The 22,000-nt window shown below is 49.6% G+C and overlaps 1 protein-coding gene across 1 annotated transcript; it reads right to left on the bottom strand.

Annotated features, from left to right (window-relative positions):
- Positions 1-19,286: 19,286 nt before the first annotated feature.
- Positions 19,287-21,667, bottom strand: LOC123402132 (galactoside 2-alpha-L-fucosyltransferase-like). The gene is made up of 2 exons (XM_045096013.1): positions 21,026-21,667; positions 19,287-20,953 (listed from the first exon to the last, which is right to left on the bottom strand). The coding sequence occupies exons 1-2, from the start codon at positions 21,342-21,344 to the stop codon at positions 19,488-19,490; spliced, it is 1,785 nt and encodes a 594-aa protein (XP_044951948.1). The 5' UTR covers positions 21,345-21,667; the 3' UTR covers positions 19,287-19,487.
- Between the last annotated feature and the right edge of the window lie 333 nt (positions 21,668-22,000).

Here is a 22,000-nt window from a genome sequence, read left to right as displayed (position 1 = left end):
TTAGCTGCGATCAAGAATCGCCTAAGTACAAACTTTCTCCGAGCGTGCACTAACCGTCGCACTCGGGGACTTAGCTGCGATCAAGAATCGCCTAAGTACCAACTTTCTCCGAGTGTGCACTACACGTCGCACTCGGGGACTTAGCTGCGATCAAGAATCGCCTAAGTACAAACTTTCTCCGAGTGTGCACTAAACGTCGCACTCGGGGACTTAGCTGCGATCAAGAATCGCCTAAGTACAAACTTTCTCCGAGTGTGCACTAAACGTCGCACTCGGGGACTTAGCTGCGATCAAGAATCGCCTAAGTACAAACTTTCTCCGAGTGTGCACTAACCGTCGCACTCGGGGACTTAGCTGCGATCAAGAATCGCCTAAGTACCAACTTTATCCGAGTGTGCACTACACGTCGCAGTCGGGGACTTAGCTGCGATCAAGAATCGCCTAAGACAAACTTTCTCCGAGTGTGCACTAACCGTCACACTCGGGGACTTAGCTGCGATCAAGAATCTCCTAAGTACCATCTTTCTAGGAGTGTGCACTACACGTTGCACTCGGGGACTTAGCTGCGATCCAGAATCGCCTAAACAACAACTTTATCCGAGTGCGCTCTAACCGTCACACTCGGTCACTTGTTTGCGATCAAGAATCGCCTAAGTAAAAAGCTTCCTTCGAGTGTATCTTAGAGATACACTCGGAGGTTACCAACTACCCTCATTGGGGCTCATGTAGATGTCAAGACAACTGACAATTACATGAGTAGCAGACCCTCATCGAGGCTCATGTAGATGTCAAGACAACTGACAATTACATGAGTAGCAACTCGCTCCGAGTATGACTTTACAGTCACGCTCGAAGACTTAGCTGCGATCACGAATCGCCTAACTAAACAATTGCCTTCGAGTGTATCCTAGAGATCCACTCGGAGACTTAGCAGACCCTCATTGAGGCTCATGCAGATGTCAAGACAACTGACAACTACATGCTCCGCATGTTTGCCACTGGCTTCACCAAGAAACGCCAAACAAAAACCACGAGCCAAAATCGTGTCAACAATTATTTGGCGAAGGAAGAGCAAAATATTAGATTCAAATTCAAAGTTGGTTTAAAGATAGTCGATTCGGTGTAGATCAAGCTTATCCACACCGAACCACGAACCTGACGGCCAACAGCAGCGGCCAAAGTTTGATACAACTACCACTCGGCATACCGAGGTAAAGTTTTTTCAAGCGTCGTCAGGACTGGCACTGGGATTGGCAGGCTCCACGAAAGTGTCGAGGTCGATCCCGTCTGCGATGCGAGTGACGCTCTCAAGGAAGGTCTCCACGAAATCTTCGAATCGAAGCTTCTTGGTGTTGGCAACTTGCAACGCCTTCAGCTTCTCTTCGCGAGCCTCCTTGTAGTGCACTCGGACCAGCGACAGCGCCACGTCCGCACCACAGCGAGCAGCAAACTTCTTCCACGCCTGCACTCGGTTCGAGACGTCCTCCAGCCGAGTCATCAACCCTTCCATCTCCCGCCGGGACTCGTCTTCAGGCCACAGCTCCCTTGTCGATTCGGCCGACGACCTCTCTCAGGCGACCGATAAAAGGTCCCACTTTGCCAAGGCGAATGTGCGCTCGGAGCATGTCTCGATTGGCGTCGTCGCCGAGTGGAACGTTCGGAATAACCGACCGCTCAATGTCAGCTGCTTCAGCCTCAGCGTCCATACAAAAATCTGCAAAGACAAGACGAGCAGACAGTAAGCGCATCATGAAATACAAAGCCAAGAAGCACTCGGAAAAACAGAACTTACCACCGAGAAGCGCAATCATCTTCCTTGCCCAGTCACTGACGTACTTCTCCTGTGATATGCACCGCTTGTTCATCACCTTCATCTGTCCCATCAGCTCGGTTCTTTGTTTCCCCATTTTCTCCATTTCGGCCACCAATGCCTTGTTTGCCTCATGGGACTCCTGCAAGGACTTTTCTCGTTCAGCCAGAGCACCCTTCACACCAGCCAAGTCATGAACAGTTGCCTCCAGTTCCGCAGCAAGCTAAATCTTTTCAGCCTTCAGAGCGTTGTACGCTGATCCCATCTCGCAAGTCTTGTGCAAGTCAGCGCGAAGAAAAGATCAGACAAATTCAACAAGGAAAACAATAAAAGCTCGAAGTTCTTCAAAACCCTGCCGACGCAAGCAGTCGACAGCGGCCTCGGGGACTACACCCAGTGGGTTCACTAAGAGTGACCCCACTGCCATGAAGCTCAAACAGGTCCACCCTATTGAGCTAAATAACAAAAACAAGCCTATGAGGCTACTACTACCCGACCTGAGTAAAATTACTCTCGGGGACTACTTCCAGTAGGTGCACTCGGAGTGCCCCCACCGGTAACATTCGAACAAATTAGTTTTGATCTGATCAAGTTAAAGAAAATGTATATAAAGACAACTGCCGGTGCAAGCACTCGACAGAAGTCTCGGGGACTACACCCACTGGGTTCACTAAGAGTGAACCCACTTCAAAATAATCATACTGCATCCGAGTATATTGCTTAAACACCCACTTGGTTACAAGAGGAACATAAATACTTACTAGCCCACTTACTCGGATATCGTCCCGGAGTTCCAAGCTTCGCTTGTACACAAACGCGATGGAGTCGTACGCAATCTTGGCATCACCCGCCATCAACTCCGCCTGCACCATGGCCCCCTTGGCAGCTCCCACCTGATCTTCTGGGAGGCGTTGGGCGTCGTACTGGACGGTCGACAGACCTGGCACCACAAGAGACTCCTTGGGCATCCCAAGTCCTGCTCCAGTCGGTTCAGCAGCGATGAGCGCCATTTCAGTCGACGACATCGTCTCAGTTGGCGGCGCGTCCATGGCGGGACTAGTAGCAGATGGAACAGCCTCAAGGACAGGCACCGCAGCTTGCTCGGACCTCTTCTGGTCGTCCTCCTCCACATGAATCACCTCTGAAGGAAGCCCGACCGAACGACGTGAGACCACAGGAAAAAGGGCAAGATCAAAGACAGAATTCGTGAAACAATAATGTAAGCTCTCGGAGTCGTCACGACGTACCTTGCTGGGATGTGGCAACGTTGTCCGTATCCATGGGATCGAATTCCTGGCGTGGCGGAGAAGTGGCGGAGGTAGCAGTTCTGTCGAGTAAAATCCACTCGACCAATAAACATGAGTTCAATCAAATACTGAAAGAAGATACGAGAACAAGACACTTACGCTGAGGCAACGGGAACGGCGATCCTCATCCGAGGCAAAGCCTTCCGAGGCTTGGATCCACTCGGTTTAGCCACCTTGGGAGGTTGGCCCGTGGGCTCAGCAGCAGCGTCCTTGGTCCTCTTTGTGCTCCGAGCACTCGGAGCCACGTGAGTAGCTGGCAACATGCTCGGAGCAACGAGAGTAGCTGGCAAGGCGCCCGGAACCACAGGAGGAGCTGGCGGGGCACTCGGAGCCGCTGGGGGAGCCGACGGAGTCACAGGTTCGTGGCAGCATTTAGTTCGAGGCTCTGGTGGTGGCGGTGGCGAGCTCTGCTCCTCATCTTCCCCCTCCTCCTCTTCGGACGCCTCCTCCGTCTCCCCACTATCGGAGGCGTACTCGGCACTCTCCACGCTGCCCTCCTGGCTGCCTTCCTCTTCCTCAGCTGGATTCCCGTTCGAGACGGGAGAAAACCAGTTAGTCCACGCCTGCACGAGATACAGTCGACAACATCAGACGTCAGACAGTGATACAAGAAAAAGCGATAAATCTAAGACAATCGTGAGCACTCGACAAGTTATACTCACCTCATTTGGAGGAGGGTTGTCCGCGCGGAAGGGCTTCACTCGCCGGGCTCCTCCGGGGTTATCGCAGGCGCCTGTGATGCTGCGGACCCACGCCGTCACAACCTCCTCGGTCACGCACTCGGGGTGAGTCCGAGTGGAGTCCTCAGGCCCCGTGTAGTGCCACATGGCGTGGTGTCGAGCTTGCAAAGGCTGGATATGATGGGGAACGTCGCATGGGAAACAAAAAGTTTCCTACGCGCACGAAGACCTATCATGGTGATGTCCATCTACGAGAGGGGATGAGTGATCTACGTACCCTTGTAGATCGTACAGCAGAAGCGTTAGTGAACGCGGTTGATGTAGTGGAACGTCCTCACGTCCCTCGATCCGCCCCGCGAACAATCCCGCGATCAGTCCCACGATCTAGTACCGAACGGACGGCACCTCCGCGTTCAGCACACGTACAGCTCGACGATTATCTCGGCCTTCTTGATCCAGCAAGAGAGACGGAGAGGTAGAAGAGTTCTCCGGCAGCGTGACGGCGCTCCGGAGGTTGGTCATGACCTTGTCTCAGCAGGGCTCCGCCCGAGCTCCGCAGAAACGCGATCTAGAGGAAAAACCGTGGAGGTATGTGGTCGGGCTGCCGTGGAAAAGTCGTCTCAAATCAGCCCTAAAACCTCCGTATATATAGGTGGGAGGGAGGGGACCTTGCCTTGGGGCTCAAGGAGCCCCAAGGGGGTCGGCCGAGTCCAAGGGGGGAGGACTCCCCCCCCCAAACCGAGTTGGACTTGGTTTGGTGGGAGGGAGTCCCCCTTCCTTCCCACCTCCTCCTTTTTTTTCTTTCCTCTTGATTTTCTTCTCCTTGGCGCATAGAGCCCTTTTGGGCTGTCCCACCAGCCCACTAAGGGCTGGTGTGCCACCCTCAAGGCCTATGGGCTTCCCCGGGGTGGGTTGCCCCCACCCCCGGTGAACTCCCGGAACCCATTCGTCATTCCCGGTACATTCCCCGTAACTCCGAAAACCTTCCGGTAATCAAATGAGGTCATCCTATATATCAATCTTCGTTTCCGGACCATTCCGGAAACCCCAGTGACGTCCGTGATCTCATCGGGGACTCCGAACAACATTCGGTAACCAACCATATAACTCAAATACGCATAAAACAACGTCGAACCTTAAGTGTGCAGACCCTGCGGGTTCGAGAACTATGTAGACATGACCCGAGAGACTCCTCGGTCAATATCCAATAGCGGGACCTGGATGCCCATATTGGATCCTACATATTCTACGAAGATCTTATCGTTTGAACCTCAGTGCCAAGGATTCATATAATCCCGTATGTCATTCCCTTTGTCCTTCGGTATGTTACTTGCCCGAGATTCGGTCGTCAGTATCCGTATACCTATTTCAATCTCGTTTACCGGCAAGTCTCTTTACTCGTACCGTAATACAAGATCCCGCAACTTACACTAAGTCAGATTGCTTGCAAGGCTTGTGTGTGATGTTGTATTACCGAGTGGGCCCCGAGATACCTCTCCGTTCACACGGAGCGACAAATCCCAGTCTTGATCCATACTAACTCAACTAACACCTTCAGAGATACCTGTAGAGCATCTTTATAGTCACCCAGTTACGTTGCGACGTTTGATACACACAAAGCATTCCTCCGGTGTTAGTGAGTTATATGATCTCATGGTCTTAGGAATAAATACTTGACACGCAGAAAACAGTAGCAACAAAATGACACGATCAACATGCTACGTCTATTAGTTTGGGTCTAGTCCATCACGTGATTCTCCTAATGACGTGATCCAGTTATCAAGCAACAACACCTTGTTCATAATCAGAAGACACTGACTATCTTTGATCAACTGGCTAGCCAACTAGAGGCTTGCTAGGGACGGTGTTTTGTCTATGTATCCACACATGTAAATGAGTCTTCATTCAATACAATTATAGCATGGATAATAAACGATTATCTTGATACAGGAATTATAATGATAACTATATTTATTATTGCCTCTAGGGCATAATTCCAACAGTCTCCCACTTGCACTAGAGTCAATAATCTAGCCCTCACATCACCATGTGAATTACATTGTAATAAATCTAACACCCATACAGTTCTGGTGTTGATCATGTTTTGGCCGTGGAAGAGGTTTAGTCAGCGGGTCTGCTACATTCAGATCCGTGTGCACTTTGCATATATTCACGTCCTCTCCCTCGACGTAGTCGCGGATGAGGTTGAAGCGTCGTTTGATGTGTCTGGTCTTCTTGTGAAACCGCGGTTCCTTTGCTAAGGCAATGGCACCAGTGTTGTCACAGAACAAGGTTATTGGATTCAGTGCGCTTGGCACCACTCCAAGATCCGTCATGAACTGCTTCATCCAGACACCCTCCTTAGCCGCCTCCGAGGCAGCCATGTACTCCGCTTCACATGTAGAATCTGCTACGACGCTTTGCTTGGAACTGCACCACCTTACTGCACCCCCATTAAGAATAAATACGTATCTGGTTTGCGACTTAGACTCGTCCAGATCTTTGTCAAAGCTTGCATCGACGTAACCTTTTACGGCGAGCTCTTCGTCACCTCCATACACGAGAAACATCTCCTTAGTCCTTTTCAGGTACTTCAGGATATTCTTGACCGCTGTCCAGTGATCCACTCCTGGATTACTCTGGAACCTACCTGCCATACTTATGGCCAGGCTAACATCTGGTCTAGTGCATAGCATCGCATACATGATAGAACCTATGGCTGAAGCATAGGGGACGGAGCGCATATGCTCTCTATCTTCATCAGTTGCTGGGCACTGAGTCTTACTCAATCTCGTACCTTGTAGAACTGGCAAGAACCCTTTCCTGGACTGTTCCATTTTGAACCTCTTCAAAACTTTATCAAGGTATGTGCTTTGTGAAAGTCCTATCAGGCGTTTTGATCTATCCCTATAGATCTTAATGCCTAGAATGTAAGCAGCTTCTCCTAGGTCCTTCATAGAGAAACTTTTATTCAAGTAATCCTTTATGCTCTCTAAAAACTCTACGTTGTTTCCAATCAGTAATATGTCATCCACATATAATATTAGAAACGCCACAGAGCTCCCACTCACTTTCTTGTAAATACAAGATTCTCCAACCACTTGTATAAACCCAAATGCTTTGACCACCTCATCAAAGCGTTTGTTCCAACTCCGAGATGCTTGCACCAGTCCATGAATGGATCGCTGGAGCTTGCACACCTTGTTAGCATTCTTAGGATCGACAAAACCTTCGGGTTGTATCATATACCATTCTTCCTTAAGGAAACCATTAAGGAACGCCGTTTTGACATCCATCTGCCAGATTTCATAATCGAAAAATGCAGCTATTGCTAACATGATCCTCACGGACTTAAGCATCGCTACGGGTGAGAAAGTCTCATCGTAGTCAACTCCTTGAACTTGTGAAAAACCCTTTGCCACAAGTCGAGCTTTATAAACGGTCACATTACCGTCAGCGTCCGTCTTCCTCTTAAAGATCCATTTGTTCTGAATGGCCTTGCGGCCCTCAGGCAGTACCTCCAAAGTCCACACTTTGTTCTCATACATGGATCCTATCTCGGACTTCATGGCTTCCAGCCATTTGTTGGAATCTGGGCCCACCATTGCTTCTTCATAATTCGCAGGTTCATTGTTGTTTAACAACATGATTGATAAGACGGGATTACCGTACCACTCTGGAGCAGCACGTGGTCTCGTCGACCTGCATGGTTCGACAAAAACTTGAACTGGAGTTTCATGATCATCATCATTAACTTCCTCCTCAACCGGTGTTGCAATGACAGAGGTTTCCCCTTGCCCTGCGCCACCATCCAGAGGGATGAGAGGTTCGACAACCTCGTCAAGTTCTATCTTCCTCCCACTCAATTCTCTCGAGAGAAACTCCTTCTCGAGAAAAGCTCCGTTTTTAGCAACAAACACTTTGCCCTCGGATTTGAGATAGAAGGTGTACCCAACTGTCTCTTTTGGGTAACCTATGAAGACGCACCTTTCCGCTTTGGGTTCCAGCTTTTCAGGCTGAAGCTTTTTGACATAAGCATCACATCCCCAAACTTTAAGAAACGACAACTTTGGCCTTTTGCCATACCACAGTTCGTATGGTGTCGTCTCAACGGATTTTGATGGTGCCCTATTTAAAGTGAATGCAGCTGTTTCTAATGCATAGCCCCAAAATGATAACGGCAAATCAGTAAGAGACATCATAGATCGCACCATCTCTAATAGAGTACGATTACGACGTTCGGACACACCATTACACTGTGGTGTTCCAGGCGGTGTTAACTGTGAAACAATTCCACATTGTCTCAAGTGAGCACCAAACTCGAAACTCAGATATTCACCCCCACGATCAGACCGTAGGAACTTGATCTTCTTGTTACGATGATTTTCCACTTCACTCTGAAATTGCTTGAACTTTTCAAATGTTTCAGACTTGTGCTTCATCAAGTAGACATAACCATATCTACTTAAATCGTCAGTGAAGGTGAGAAAATAACGATATCCGCCGCGTGCCTCTACGCTCATCGGACCACACACATCGGTATGTATGATTTCCAACAAGTCACTTGCACGCTCCATTGTTCCTGAGAACGGAGTCTTAGTCATCTTGCCCATGAGGCATGGTTCGCACGTGTCAAGTGAATCAAAGTCAAGTGACTCCAAAAGTCCATCAGCATGGAGTTTCTTCATGCGCTTTACACCAATATGACCTAAGCGGCAGTGCCACAAAAATATGGCGCTATCATTGTTAACTCTTACTCTTTTGGTCTCAATGTTATGTATATGCGTATCGTTATCAAGATTCAATATGAACAATCCTCTCACATTCGGTGCATGACCATAAAAGATGTTACTCATAGAAATAGAACAACCATTATTCTCTGACTTAAAAGAGTAACCGTCTCGCAATAAACAAGATCCAGATATAATGTACATGCTCAACGCAGGCACTAAATAACAATGATTTAAGTTCATCACTAATCCTGACGGTAACTGAAGTCACACTGTGCCGACGGCGATTGCATCAACCTTGGAACCATTTCCTACGCGCATCGTCACTTCATCTTTCGCCAGCCTTCGCCTATTCCGCACTTCCTGTTTCGAGTTGCAAATATGAGCAACAGAACCGGTATCGAATACCCAGGCACTACTACGAGAGCCGGTTAAGTACACATCAATAACATGTATATCAAATATACCTGATTTTTCTTTGCCCGCCTTCTTATCTGCCAGATACTTGGGGCAATTGCGCTTCCAATGACCCATACCCTTGCAATCGAAACACTCCGTTTCAGGCTTAGGTCCAGCTTTGGGTTTCTTCGTCGGATTGGCAATAGGCTTGCCGCTCTTCTTCGAATTGCCCTTCTTGCATTTGCCGTTTCTCTTGAAACTAGTGGTCTTATTCACCATCAACACTTGATGCTCTTTACGGAGTTCAGACTCTGCGACTTTCAGCATCACAAACAACTCGCCGGGAGACTTGTTCATCCCTTGCATGTTGCAGTTCAACACAAAGCCTTTATAGCTTGGCGGCAGTGATTGAAGGATTCTGTCAGTGATAGCTTCTTGCGGGAGTTCAATCCCCAGCTCAGCTAGACGGTTTGAGTACCCAGACATTTTGAGCACATGTTCACTGACAGATGAGTTTTCCTCCATCTTGCAAGCATAGAATTTATCGGAGGTCTCATACCTCTCAATCCGGGCGTTCTTAAACTCCAACTCCTGGAACATCTCAAATGCTCCATGACGCTCAAAGCGACGTTGAAGTCCCGGTTCTAAGCCATACAAGACTGCACATTGAACTATTGAGTAGTCCTCCTTACGTGCTAACCAAGCGTTCTTAACATCCTGATCAGCCGTAGCGGGTGGTTCATCTCCTAACGCAGCATTAAGGACATAATCCTTCTTCCCAGCTTGTAAGATTAGCTTAAGATTACGAGCCCAGTCTACAAAGTTGCTTCCATCATCTTTCAACTTAGCTTTCTCTAGGAACGTATTAAAATTCAGGATGACTGTCGCGTGAGCCATGATCTACAACACAAATATATTCAAAGTGGACTTAGACTATGTTCAAGATAATTAGAGTTTAACTTAATCAAATTATTTGCTAAACTCCCACTCAAAAAGTACATCTCTCTAGTCATTTGAGTGGTTCATGATCCACTTACACTAGCTCAAGTCCGATCATCACGTGAGTTGAGCATAGTTTCAGTGGTAAGCATCCCTATGCTAATCATATCATCTATATGATTCATGATCGACCTTTCGGTCTCATGTGTTCCGAGGCCATGTCTGCACATGCTAGGCTCGTCAAGCTTAACCCGAGTGTTCCGCGTGCGGAACTATTTTGCACCCGTTGTATGTGAACGTTGAGTCTATCACACCCGATCATCACGTGGTGTCTCGAAACGACGAACTGTAGCAACGGTGCACAGTCGGGGAGAACACAATTTCGTCTTGAAATTTTAGTGAGAGATCACCTCATAATGCTACAGTCGTTCTAAGCAAAATAAGGTGCATAAAAGGATTAACATCACATGCAATTCATAAGTGACATGATATGGCCATCATCACGTGCCTCTTGATCTCCATCACCAAAGCACCGGCACGATCTTCTTGTCACCGGCGCCACACCATGATCTCCATCAACGTGTTGCCATCGGGGTTGTCGTGCTACTCATGCTATTACTACTAAAGCTACATCCTAGCAAAATAGTAAACGCATGAGCAAGCACACACGTTAGTATAAAGACAACCCTATGGCTCCTACCGGTTGCCGTACCATCCACGTGAAAGTCGATATTTCTATTACAACATGATCATCTCATACATCCAATATATCACATCACATCATTGGCCATATCACATCACAAGCATACCCTGCAAAAACAAGTTAGACGTCCTCTAATTTTGTTGTTGCATGTTTTACGTGGTGACCATGGGTATCTAGTAGGATCGCATCTTACTTACGCAAACACAACAACGGAGATATATGAGTTGCTATTTAACCTCATCCAAGGACCTCCTCGGTCAAATCCGATTCAACTAAAGTTGGAGAAACCGACACTTGCCAGTCATCTTTGAGCAACGGGGTTACTCGTAGCGATGAAACCAGTCTCTCGTAAGCGTACGAGTAATGTCGGTCCAAGCCGCTTCAATCCAACAATACCGCGGAATCAAGAAAAGACTAAGGAGGGCAGCAAAACGCACATCACCGCCCACAAAAACTTTTGTGTTCTACTCGAGAAGACATCTACGCATGAACCTAGCTCATGATGCCACTGATGGGGAACGTCGCATGGGAAACAAAAAATTTCCTACGCGCACGAAGACCTATCATGGTGATGTCCATCTACGAGAGGGGATGAGTGATCTACGTACCGTTGTAGATCATACAGCAGAAGCGTTAGTGAATGCGGTTGATGTAGTGGAACGTCCTCACGTCCCTCGATCCGCCCCGCGAACAATCCCGCGATCAGTCCCACGATCTAGTACCGAACGGACGGCACCTCCGCGTTCAGCACACGTACAGCTCGACGATGATCTCGGCCTTCTTGATCCAGCAAGAGAGACGGAGAGGTAGAAGAGTTCCCCGGCAGCATGACGGCGCTCCGGAGGTTGGTGATGACCTTGTCTCAGCAGGGCTCCGCCCGAGCTCCGCAGAAACGCGATCTAGAGGAAAAACCGTGGAGGTATGTGGTCGGGCTGCCGTGGAAAAGTCGTCTCAAATCAGCCCTAAAACCTCCGTATATATAGGTGGGAGGGAGGGGACCTTGCCTTGGGGCTCAAGGAGCGCCAAGGGGGTCGGTCGAGTCCAAGGGGGGAGGACTCCCCCCCCCCAAACCGAGTTGGACTTGGGTTTGGTGGGAGGGAGTCCCCCTTCCTTCCCACCTCCTCCCTTTTTTTTCTTTCCTCTTGATTTTCTTCTCCTTGGCGCATAGAGCCCTTTTGGGCTGTCCCACCAGCCCACTAAGGGCTGGTGTGCCACCCTCAAGTCCTATGGGCTTCCCCGGGGTGGGTTGCTCCCCCCCCCCCCCCGGTGAACTCCCGGAACCCATTCGTCATTCCCGGTACATTCCCGGTAACTCCGAAAACCTTCCGGTAATCAAATGAGGTCATCCTATGTATCAATCTTCGTTTCTGGGCCATTTCGGAAACCCTCGTGACGTCCGTGATCTCATCCGGGACTCCGAACAACATTCGGTAACCAACCATATAACTCAAATACGCATAAAACAACGTCGAACCTTAAGTGTGCAGACCCTGCGGGTTCGAGAACTATGTAGACATGACCCGAGAGACTCCTCGGTCAATATCCAATAGCGGGACCTGGATGCCCATATTGGATCCTACATATTCTACGAAGATCTTATCGTTTGAACCTCAGTGCCAAGGATTCATATAATCCCGTATGTCATTCCCTTTGTCCTTCGGTATGTTACTTGCCCGAGATTCGATCGTCAGTATCCGTATACCTATTTCAATCTCGTTTACCGGCAAGTATCTTTACTCGTTCCGTAATACAAGATCCCGCAACTTACACTAAGTCACATTGCTTGCAAGGCTTGGGTGTGATGTTGTATTACCGAGTGGGCCCCGAGATACCTCTCCGTTCACACGGAGCGACAAATCCCAGTCTTGATCCATACTAACTCAACTAACACCTTCGGAGATACCTGTAGAGCATCTTTATAGTCATCCAGTTACGTTGCGACGTTTGATACACACAAAGCATTCCTCCGGTGTTAGTGAGTTATATGATCTCATGGTCATAGGAATAAATACTTGACACGCAGAAAACAGTAGCAACAAAATGACACGATCAACATGCTACGTCTATTAGTTTGGGTCTAGTCCATCACGTGATTCTCCTAATGACGTGATCCAGTTATCAAGCAACAACACCTTGTTCATAATCAGAAGACACTGACTATCTTTGATCAACTGGCTAGCCAACTAGAGGCTTGCTAGGGACGGTGTTTTGTCTATGTATCCACACATGTAAATGAGTCTTCATTCAATACAATTATAGCATGGATAATAAACGATTATCTTGATACAGGAATTATAATAATAACTATATTTATTATTGCCTCTAGGGCATAATTCCAACAGGATACGCCGACCCAGGAAAATCTCCAGCAAATCTATGCCGGTGACTCCCTTGCGGACGACATCTACCAGCGCGTCGACCAGAGGCTGAATCTGGATCTTCTCCATCTTCGTGAGTGCAAGCTGCCTAGGTGGAGCCGGTCGGTCTAGGCTAAAAGGTGGCAGTCCAGTTGCGGCATTCGGACAAGCGATGTCCTGGCAGTAGAACCAAGTCGACTGCGAGCTCCTAACGGATTCGGACAACTGAAGAGCGGGATAGCTACTTTTGCTTTTCTTCTGGAAGCCTAAGCCTCCGCAGAGCTGGAGGAGATGAGTTTTGTCATCCGACTGGCTAAGTCTTTTGATGGTTTGGGATCCAGCGGAGAAGATGTGCTTAAAGAGCCCCCAATGAGGAGGACAATCGATAAAACACTCGCAAAGCACGATGAAGGCAGAGAGATGAGCTATTGCGTTGGGAGGAAAATGGTGGAGCTGCGCCCCGAAGTGGTTCATGATACCTCTGAAGAAGGGATGAGGAGGCAGAGAGAAGCCTCGGTACACGTGACTGAGCAGCAAGACGCGCTCATCCTCCCGAGGCGCCGACTCTGTCTCGCCCTCCGCCGGCAGCCTCCACGACTTGTTCTCGATCATACCTTGCTCCACCAGCTCCAGCATGTCGCTCTTCGTCACCGTGGAGGGGAGGAAATCCCCCTGGATCCAACCCGCCGGCAGTGCCCACTGTCGCCGCTGAGCAGGAGCCGCCGTCTTCTTCTTCCGCGCCTCGAGCTTGCTCGTCTGCCCCTTCGTCATGGTGGAGGCTGCAGATCCGCGGAGGAGGAGGAGAAGGAAGGAGCTTGAGGTGCGGAGGAGGCCACGGGAGAAGCGGGGCGAGTGCGAGTTATCAGGCGAGTCCAACGAGAAACCCTCGCTGGAGAGGTTTAAATAAGGTTCCGACTGGGTCATTAGCAGGTGGCCCCGAAATCTTATCCCCCGACCGGTTGCTGCGATATTAGTGGAGGAGATGAAGGCGCGGAAATCGAGGCGACAGATACTACTCGATGACGATGTCGTCATCCCCGCTGAGCGCGCGGCAACCGAAATTTGAGGATCCCAGAAAATCCGCCGCTGTCAGTTGACCGGTCACGTCAAAAGATTCCACGGAAGCACTCGGTCTCTGACGGTTCGTTTCACGGATATATCCACTCGGATCACTGGTCAAGAGGATAAAATGGATCGAGGCAAACAACGTCAAAGTCGCATCCATACCAGTCGGATCCGCACTCCAAGCATCGCTTCGTCGTTCCAACCCCGATCCATTCGGAGACTAATGATGGGGTTATAGTCCTAGGGTAGGGTCATAGGCCTACCCTATAGGTCCTACCCAAGGACTACCCTTCATAAGGGACAAGGCCCTTAGTCAGTTTCGACTAAATTAAGGACTTCCCATCATCCAGTCGGTGACGATTCATCCATCATCCAGTCGGAGATGAGCATTCGGAGCGTATCAAACTTACCGACTGGATTCCACTCTGTACATCGTAACCCCCCTGGAGGGCAACGGTCATACGTTTTCATGTACCTTTATTAGCATTTAAGGCATACGTTACCTGTAACGTAGACATTTAATGGCCACTACTCCACCCCTGTGCACCGAACCGTTGTGAAGGGCAGCGCACTCTATATAAGTCGCCCTTCCCCACTGGTGCAGGGGTTAGCAATTCAATGTAATCCATAATCCACTCGACATCAAGCTCCCAAGAGCACTGAGACGTAGGGCTTTTACCTCCACCGTAGTGGGGCCTGAACTCATACAACCTCGCCGTAGCTAAGGCTCTGCCCATCCTTTCGTACCCTACACATCTACTGTCAGACTTATACCCACGGCACTATTGCTTCCAAAGAAATCAAAATTTGTTGCCCTAAAATAAAACGTGGCATTAGGCACAGTTGAAACACCACTAAACTGATGGTCACCGTGCTTCCTTACGATGGTAGTGGTACTTCCAGTTGATGCCGGATGTGCATCCTTTGCGATGCTAGTCGTTCTTCCTTCCAAAATTGTGCAGGCTGGTTGTGCTTCCCTTCCTTCCAAAGCTGGGCGTGCTTCCTTCCCAAAGCTTCGCGATGGTACATACTCTCAACAAAATTGATTGATGCAAGCATCGCATTCAAAGTAGCAGAAATAAAAACAAGTGATTAAAATGTATCCAAAATAATCAAGCGATTAAAAAAAGTCAAAGATGAGATGAATCAAACCTGAATTCAGGTGTGTACATACAAGAGGACGAGCCTGACATCTGTGCATACCTTCTTTGCCAAGCCGAAATAGCGCAACCGCACTGTGGGAGGGATGGTGATGGGGCATGGTCGGGCGGGGGGACGAGGTTGCGATGGGGATTACGCTGTCGGTGGTGAGAGGATGGTTTGACGGAGCAGACGGAAAAGAACACGACACCGACGCCATGGAGTAGTTGTAGCCGCCGCAGAGCTGTTGGTACGGACCATGGTGCGTCGGAGATTGTCATCGTGGTGAGCGAGCTCGGCGTGTTCCAGGATGAGCTCGCCCATGGAATGCGAAATAGGGTGGGGTGGGTGGATCGCCAGGCGAGATTTACTCACGTAGACGTGGTGCGGTGGTTGGAGCCGAGCAGCAGGCGAGATATTCTCGGAGTGAATTAATACATGCAATTAATTGATGGGGTGAGATAATCGCTACGCTGTTGGATTAAAACAGAATCAATGTCGTAGACTCGTGTGATGTAAAATTTCTGCCAAGCTACTGATAAGCAGCGTTTCCTGTAAGAAAAAGTAGGCCGGCTGGCCCGCATCCGTCAGTTTTTTTATTGCAAAGTTTCCTCCAACATGCTTCTAGGTCAACGCCTATTAGCTTACCCCTTCATGTACATGAAAATTGTTCGTGAAATGAAAATTTTGAAAATTGTATGAGAAGTCATAAAATGTATCAATTTAAAAATGTTCGTGAATTCTAAGAATGGTCATGAATTTGGACAAAATATTCAAGATATAAAAGATGTCCCACAACTTCAAATGTTGTAGGATTCCAAAAATATTCATGATTTTGTAAAATTTCAGGAATTTCAAAAAATGTTCCTTTTTCTAATCACAATGTTGAAAATTGTTCGTGAACTTTTAGAAGTACATTGGGCAAGAAAGTTGCTTGTGGTAGTGTAATTGGACTTGCAACCGTGATAAAAAATGGGTTCAGAATAAGTTGCGTGTTGAGGTTGGACTTGCAGTTTGACAAGAAAAAAGACGAGCCTTCAATTGCATATCAAGGATGGAGCTGCAATTGGACAAATAGTGTAAGGGTCCGAGTTGTGTGTCGAGGGTGTATTTGCAACTAGGACAAAAAAGATGTCCTTTCTCTCAGTTGCGTGTCAAGGATGGAGTTATAGTTGGGAAAAAAGTGTAAGCGCCCCGAGTTGCGTGTCGAGGATGGACTTACAACAAAGACAAAAAAGACGCCCCTCTTCCAGTTCCGTGTCGTCCTTTTTTGGGACTAACTTAGTTATCCAGTGCCCATCGTCAGTTTTTTTTGTGTGTGTTTTGTTTCATAGAAATTTCATATCAAACTGAGTCCAAACGCGATAAAAATTTACGGAGATTATTTTTTGAAATACATGTGAATTTTGGAAGAAGAATCAACACAACACGATGCCCGAGGAAGGCACAAACCAAGAGGGCGCGCCCATGAGGGTCAGCGCGCCCTGACAGGTTGGAGCTTTCCCTTAAGTTGGTTGGGGCCCTACTTTCTGCGCAAGAAAGATATTTTTGCGATAAAAATCTTTTCAAAATTTCAGCCCAGTCGGAGTTACGGCCAGGGGAGGAGAAGGCACGCATCGCGTGCGTCTGTTTCGTGTCCGCGCCGATGTAAATGTGGCTTAAATTTGAGATTGAAATAGGTTGCGAATGGACAAAAAACGAACGCGGGTCAGTTTAGATTGACGCGTTGGGTTGCGCTTTATGTGCGTAACGATTCAAACGGATACGTATAGACGAAATAGATGGCAGGATTGAAGTTGCTCTACATGCGCACCATCTCCAAGGACGTCCAGAGTGATGAGTGAGGATTCGCCTACTCGTTCTGCGGCTACATGAGCGTCCTTTAGATACGAACACGGTACGGGCGAGCGTGCCCTGCCTTGTCGTGTCGGGCTTTACTGACGATTCTCCTTTGTTTCGCCCTCTTGTTTGCTATTAGACATATGGCGGGGCGTGTTTTCTAGCTGTCTGTTCACGCAACCATATCTTTCGTTTTCTTTCTCGTATGTCTGACCATTTGCATGTGATTGATGAAGAAAATAAAAAAGAAAGAAAAGAATGAATAAAAAAAGAAAGAAAAAATAGTCCGAGGTGGGGTCATGTCTTATGTGACGGACTGACCGGGCTTGTCCGGGCGTGTCCGTGAGCCCTCATATCCTCCTCATATTTAAGATAGATACAAGGGTTCGCGGACAACCCATACATATATGAACGATTTGTGACGTCCGATTGAATTATTTTTTTCTCTCTCTTCTGTCTGGTCATTGATCGAAAACGTCTATGAAAATATGAGTGATTATTTAAGGAGTATGGTATAAATGCTCTAAGGATTCACAATTCCCCCACACACATTGTAACCTGTTCGCGTGGAATAGGATCATTCACGACAGGAATAGGATCTTACAGCTAGACGATTGTCCGAACCTGAGTAGCACCGGTGTGCTCTACCTCGTTTTATTTCTTTCCGGATCATCGAAGCACAGAGAAACGTGGCGTGTTTAGTCCCGGCCGAACTCACAAGGGGTTGTTTGTACACACTCCAATGTCTGGTTTCTAGACACCAACAACTGTTAATTTTGAAATTTATGATTATATTGTTGCTTTTTTCTATATTATCACTAAAAAATCTGAATACATGCATGTGCAAGTTGGACAAGCGAGCAACTCTAGCAGACCCTGCATCTGTCCGGTCCGCAAAACACGTTTGCAGTTCGCGCAAAACCCCTTTTACGGGCCGGTGCGGGCTGGCATGGATGCAGACCCCGCATAACGGATCCGTAAAAAAGCATATTCGCGGAATATACTTTTTTATGGACCGTCTTTGCGGGGTCTGCTCTGACGCAGCTCCTCTCGATCCGGAAAACCTAAATTTACACATCATCTTTGCTAGAATGATGCATTTTTTTTTTTGCTTTTCCAACAACATTTGGATACATAAACATCACCCCATCTTTGCTAGAATAGTAAGATGAAAGAAAACAAGAACAACAAGTATGCATTTTAGAAGATTTCCAACTTCCATAACTGCTCCAACTAGTTGAAGCGATATCTTCTCCATGCACTCATTGTTGATCTGCGAATTCTTCATCTTGCATTCTTCATTCTTCATCTTTAGTTCGGAAGAAGTAGACGTTGCACATCTAGCCGCATCATTGTTTTTTATTCTACTAAGGAGTGCATCGACATCTATTAACTTTCTTTCTATTAGTAAATCAATGTATTCGTCTTCCCAAAACTAAAATTAGCATCCATATTGCTACACAAAAAGAATAACCATGTTCGGAATGAGGATCCACAATTGAACCAAACAATGAGATATCACAAGTGCACGTACCTCGTCCTTTTCACAGTTGAAGAACACCCATCAGGGGTGGTTCGGCGTGCCCGAAGTAAGCTGCAACACTGTTCGTGTGCAGTCATCGCACTGTATGAGCGGCAACGGCGAGCCACAGAGCCGTTGCGCGAGCACCGAGCCCAGTGGACGGCCGGACGAATCCATGCCCGTAAATCGTCGGCGGCGCCGGGAGGACGAACCCGTCCCTGCATGCGCTGATGCGGCCTTGCCGGGGCTGCGGGAGATGCTCCCCAACCACTCTATCGTTCGACGCAGCCACCGGCGGCTTGCGAAAGCCAAATCCGATGGCCGGGATCTTGGGCGAAGGGGGAGAGTGGAGGTGGTTGGTGGGGGGAAAGCGCGGGCTGAAATGTCCCACCACCAACCGCTTCCCACTTATATGCAAGGCACCGCAGCGGCGAGGGGAAAACCCGCGAATACGCGGGTTGGGGCCGATATTTTGCCGTGCCGCGCAAAAATATTTGCGGGCCGGGGCCTGATGCGGGGTCTGGTCGAGCAGGTTTTTTCGCCCCGACCCGCACTTTGACAGTTATTTTACGGGTCGGGGGATGCGTGGTCTGCTAGAGTTGCTCTAACCATGATAGACCCCTAAGTAGAGTACACAGACAAAAGAGTAATGCTATATCTACGTAAAAGGTTTACGTACGTTTACGGGATAGTTTGATTTGACAATCATTAATTGAATTAAGATGAAGGTCAGATGGCATGTTTAGATTAATTGAAAGGTTTAGTAAACGTAAGTAGGATTTAGTAGGTCTAGCATTTTCGCAGACCAAATCCATGTAAAATTCTATAGATTCTACTACTCCTTTCGTTCTTATAAGGCGTTTTAGGCAGCTGATTTTGCACTGTTTTAGGAGTTGTCTGATCCATCTAAAACGTCTTACTACAAAAGTGACCAGATCGATGGAGTACTACCTTGATTGAGTTTGGATTCTGAAACCGCGTAAATGCTGCCTGCTACTACTTGGGATCTTGAACGAGCTTCAAGCCCCATTGCACGTCCTCGCAGCGCTGGAGATGCGGCAGCGACCTCGCGGTGTCCATTGTTTCCTTGAGCTTGCAGTGGTACATGGGCGGCGTGTGGAAGCATGGCTCCATGGACACGTCCCGGGCGCAGGGCGGGTCCGGCGTCTCGCTGAAGTTGAACGGGCGGTACATGACCCACGGCGTGACGCCGGCCAGCCCCTGCGCGACGTACCCGAACGTGGACCAGCCGGAGGTGACGAGCACGTCGCAGAGGCTGAGCAGGCACATCTCCGCCCACGCCTTGGTGTCGTGCGACTTGCGGCCGAACTGCTGGTACTCCTCGTGGCTGGGCTGGTGCACGCCCACGTCCTCGCCGCTCGCCGTCGGCTGCTCCCAGTACATGCTCTTGATGCGCTCGTAGAACCACGGCGTGAGCGAGGTGATCAGGACGGTCTTGGACCCGGCGCCCGGCGGCGGGGCGACAGCCGGATCCCCGGCCGAGAGGACCTCCGGGAGCAGCTTCTCCTTCCACATGCAGGACGTGATCTGCTGCAGGACGTGCGGCGACTTGCCCTGCTCGCTTTCGAAGACGCGCACCTGGACGCCGACCAGCTGCTCCGCCCGCGCGAGGTACGCGCGGTAGTACCGCGAGACGAGGCCCCAGACGTGGTCGGCGGGATGGAAGAGGTACCGGCCGAGGTGGTGGAACACGGCGTCGCGCTCCGGGAAGAGCGCAGCGAGCTCCTCCGCGAGCGACGGGACCTGGAACAGCCCCGGCACGCTGTAGGTGTCCATCCTCGCCACCAGCCACTGGATGCTGGACATCAGCTGCTGGTCGTCGTCGCAGAAGAACCTCTTGTCGCTGTCGCCGTAGTCGTGCTCGAGGTAGACGTACGCCAACGCCGGCATTTGCGTCGGCTCCGTGGAGTCCGTCGTGAGCACCTTGTTCTTGAGCATGTTGCCGTAGGTCTCGGCGGCGTCGACGGTGATGTTGGCGAGGCCCGTGACCGGGAAGTCCAAGGGCAGAAGCCACGTCGCGCCGGGGAACGGCTCGCAGAAGAGCTCGTCCATGCCGTTGCCCCGGTCGATGAGGAGGACGCGGTCGGTGAGCAGCGCGTAGAGGAACGCCGACGCGGCGGCGAGGATGCGGTTACCGAGGCCGCGGTTGCAGACGGAGACGACGTACTTGCACTCGGCGTCGACGGCGCTCCTGCCGGCGCTGAGCTGCTGGATGGCCCGGCCGTACGCGTCGCTGCCGGGGCCGCACCGCCGCTGGAGCTCTTCGTGCCGTCGCAGCTTGGCGACGAGGTGCGGGGAAGGCCGCCGCGGCGTGTTCCGACGGTACGCGGAGGCCTCGTGCCTGCTGCGGCATGTTTTCTCGTCGACTCCGGCCGCTAGGAGGCCGCCGAGGAGTTTGTCCGGCGCGCTCCTCGCGTACGGGAAGGAGGCGTGACTGAAACCTGCACGTCCAAAAAACTGTAAGTGTAAGGCGCATTGCGGGCCAAAACCATAAAATGGGTTAACTTGGTTACCTCGCCGCAGCTGGGCCCTGGCAGCGGCGAACCAGACCGCGGGAACGCCGACGCCGTGGACAAGAAAGACGACCGCCAGCGGCACGGCCACGACGACGGCGGCGAGCAACAGGTTGACCACCGGCCTGCACCGCCTCTCACCGGCGCCCGGCCCCGGCCTCTTCTTGCTCTTCTTCCGCGGCGTCACGGAGCACGGGTGCACCGCCTCCTCTGCCTCCAGCAAGTCGCGCGCCGTCGCGGACCTCGGCAGCACGGCCGCCGGCGACGCCTCCTGCTCCGTGACGCCCTCCGCGGGCACCTTGGCCTTGCGCTGCTGCATCGCCGACGCGCGGTGTGCCTTGATCGCCGATGACCAACTGAAGCACGGCCGCACAGATGCCTTACGATGCCATTTGCGAGGCGAAAACCACTATCTATTGCTAGTCTGCACGGGATTAGGCGCTGCGCATTTCTCGCTGGTTTGTTTTAGTCCATCGATAACGCATTGGATTTGTCAAATCTTACGGTCTACGGATTGCACACTCCTGTCCTGCACATGCTGCACCGCCGCTGCTGAAAGCAGTACAGGAGCAATTAATCACACGGTTGAATAATGTATACTTTTTTGGACCGTACTAACAAGTCCACGGTTCATCGTCAAATGTGATTACACGGAGCAACGAATCACGAGCTGAATGGTGACGGTAAACGAACTGAACCGAAGCTTAGGTCCTGTTTGTTTCACAAGTCTTAAAACTTTTTTTAAGTCTTAACTAAAAAGTCTCTAGTTTCTATCCGTTTGTTTTCATGGACTAAACAGAGATTAAATGTTATTAAATGACATACAAAAAGATCATGTTACCTCTACTAATGTATTACTCCCTCCGTTCCTAAATATAAGTCTTTCTAAAGGTTTCACCGGTGAACTAGATATAGATGTATATAGACATATTTTAGTGTATAGATTCACTCATTTTGTTCTGTATGTAGACACCT

The sequence above is a fragment of the Hordeum vulgare genome, chromosome 6H (genome assembly GCF_904849725.1).
Source record: "Hordeum vulgare subsp. vulgare chromosome 6H, MorexV3_pseudomolecules_assembly, whole genome shotgun sequence".
Lineage (NCBI taxonomy): Eukaryota > Viridiplantae > Streptophyta > Magnoliopsida > Poales > Poaceae > Hordeum > Hordeum vulgare.
This window is presented reverse-complemented; position numbering and strand designations above follow the sequence as displayed.

What these genes read in the sequence shown, in the direction of transcription:
- LOC123402132 (XM_045096013.1), bottom strand. Translation starts at nt 21,344, where the DNA reads ATGCAGCAGCGCAAGGCCAAGGTGCCCGCGGAGGGCGTCACGGAGCAG. An exon ending in CAGGGCCCAGCTGCGGCGAG is followed by an intron (nt 20,954 to 21,025) that starts GTAACCAAGTTA and finishes TTGGACGTGCAG; the next exon opens with GTTTCAGTCACGCCTCCTTC.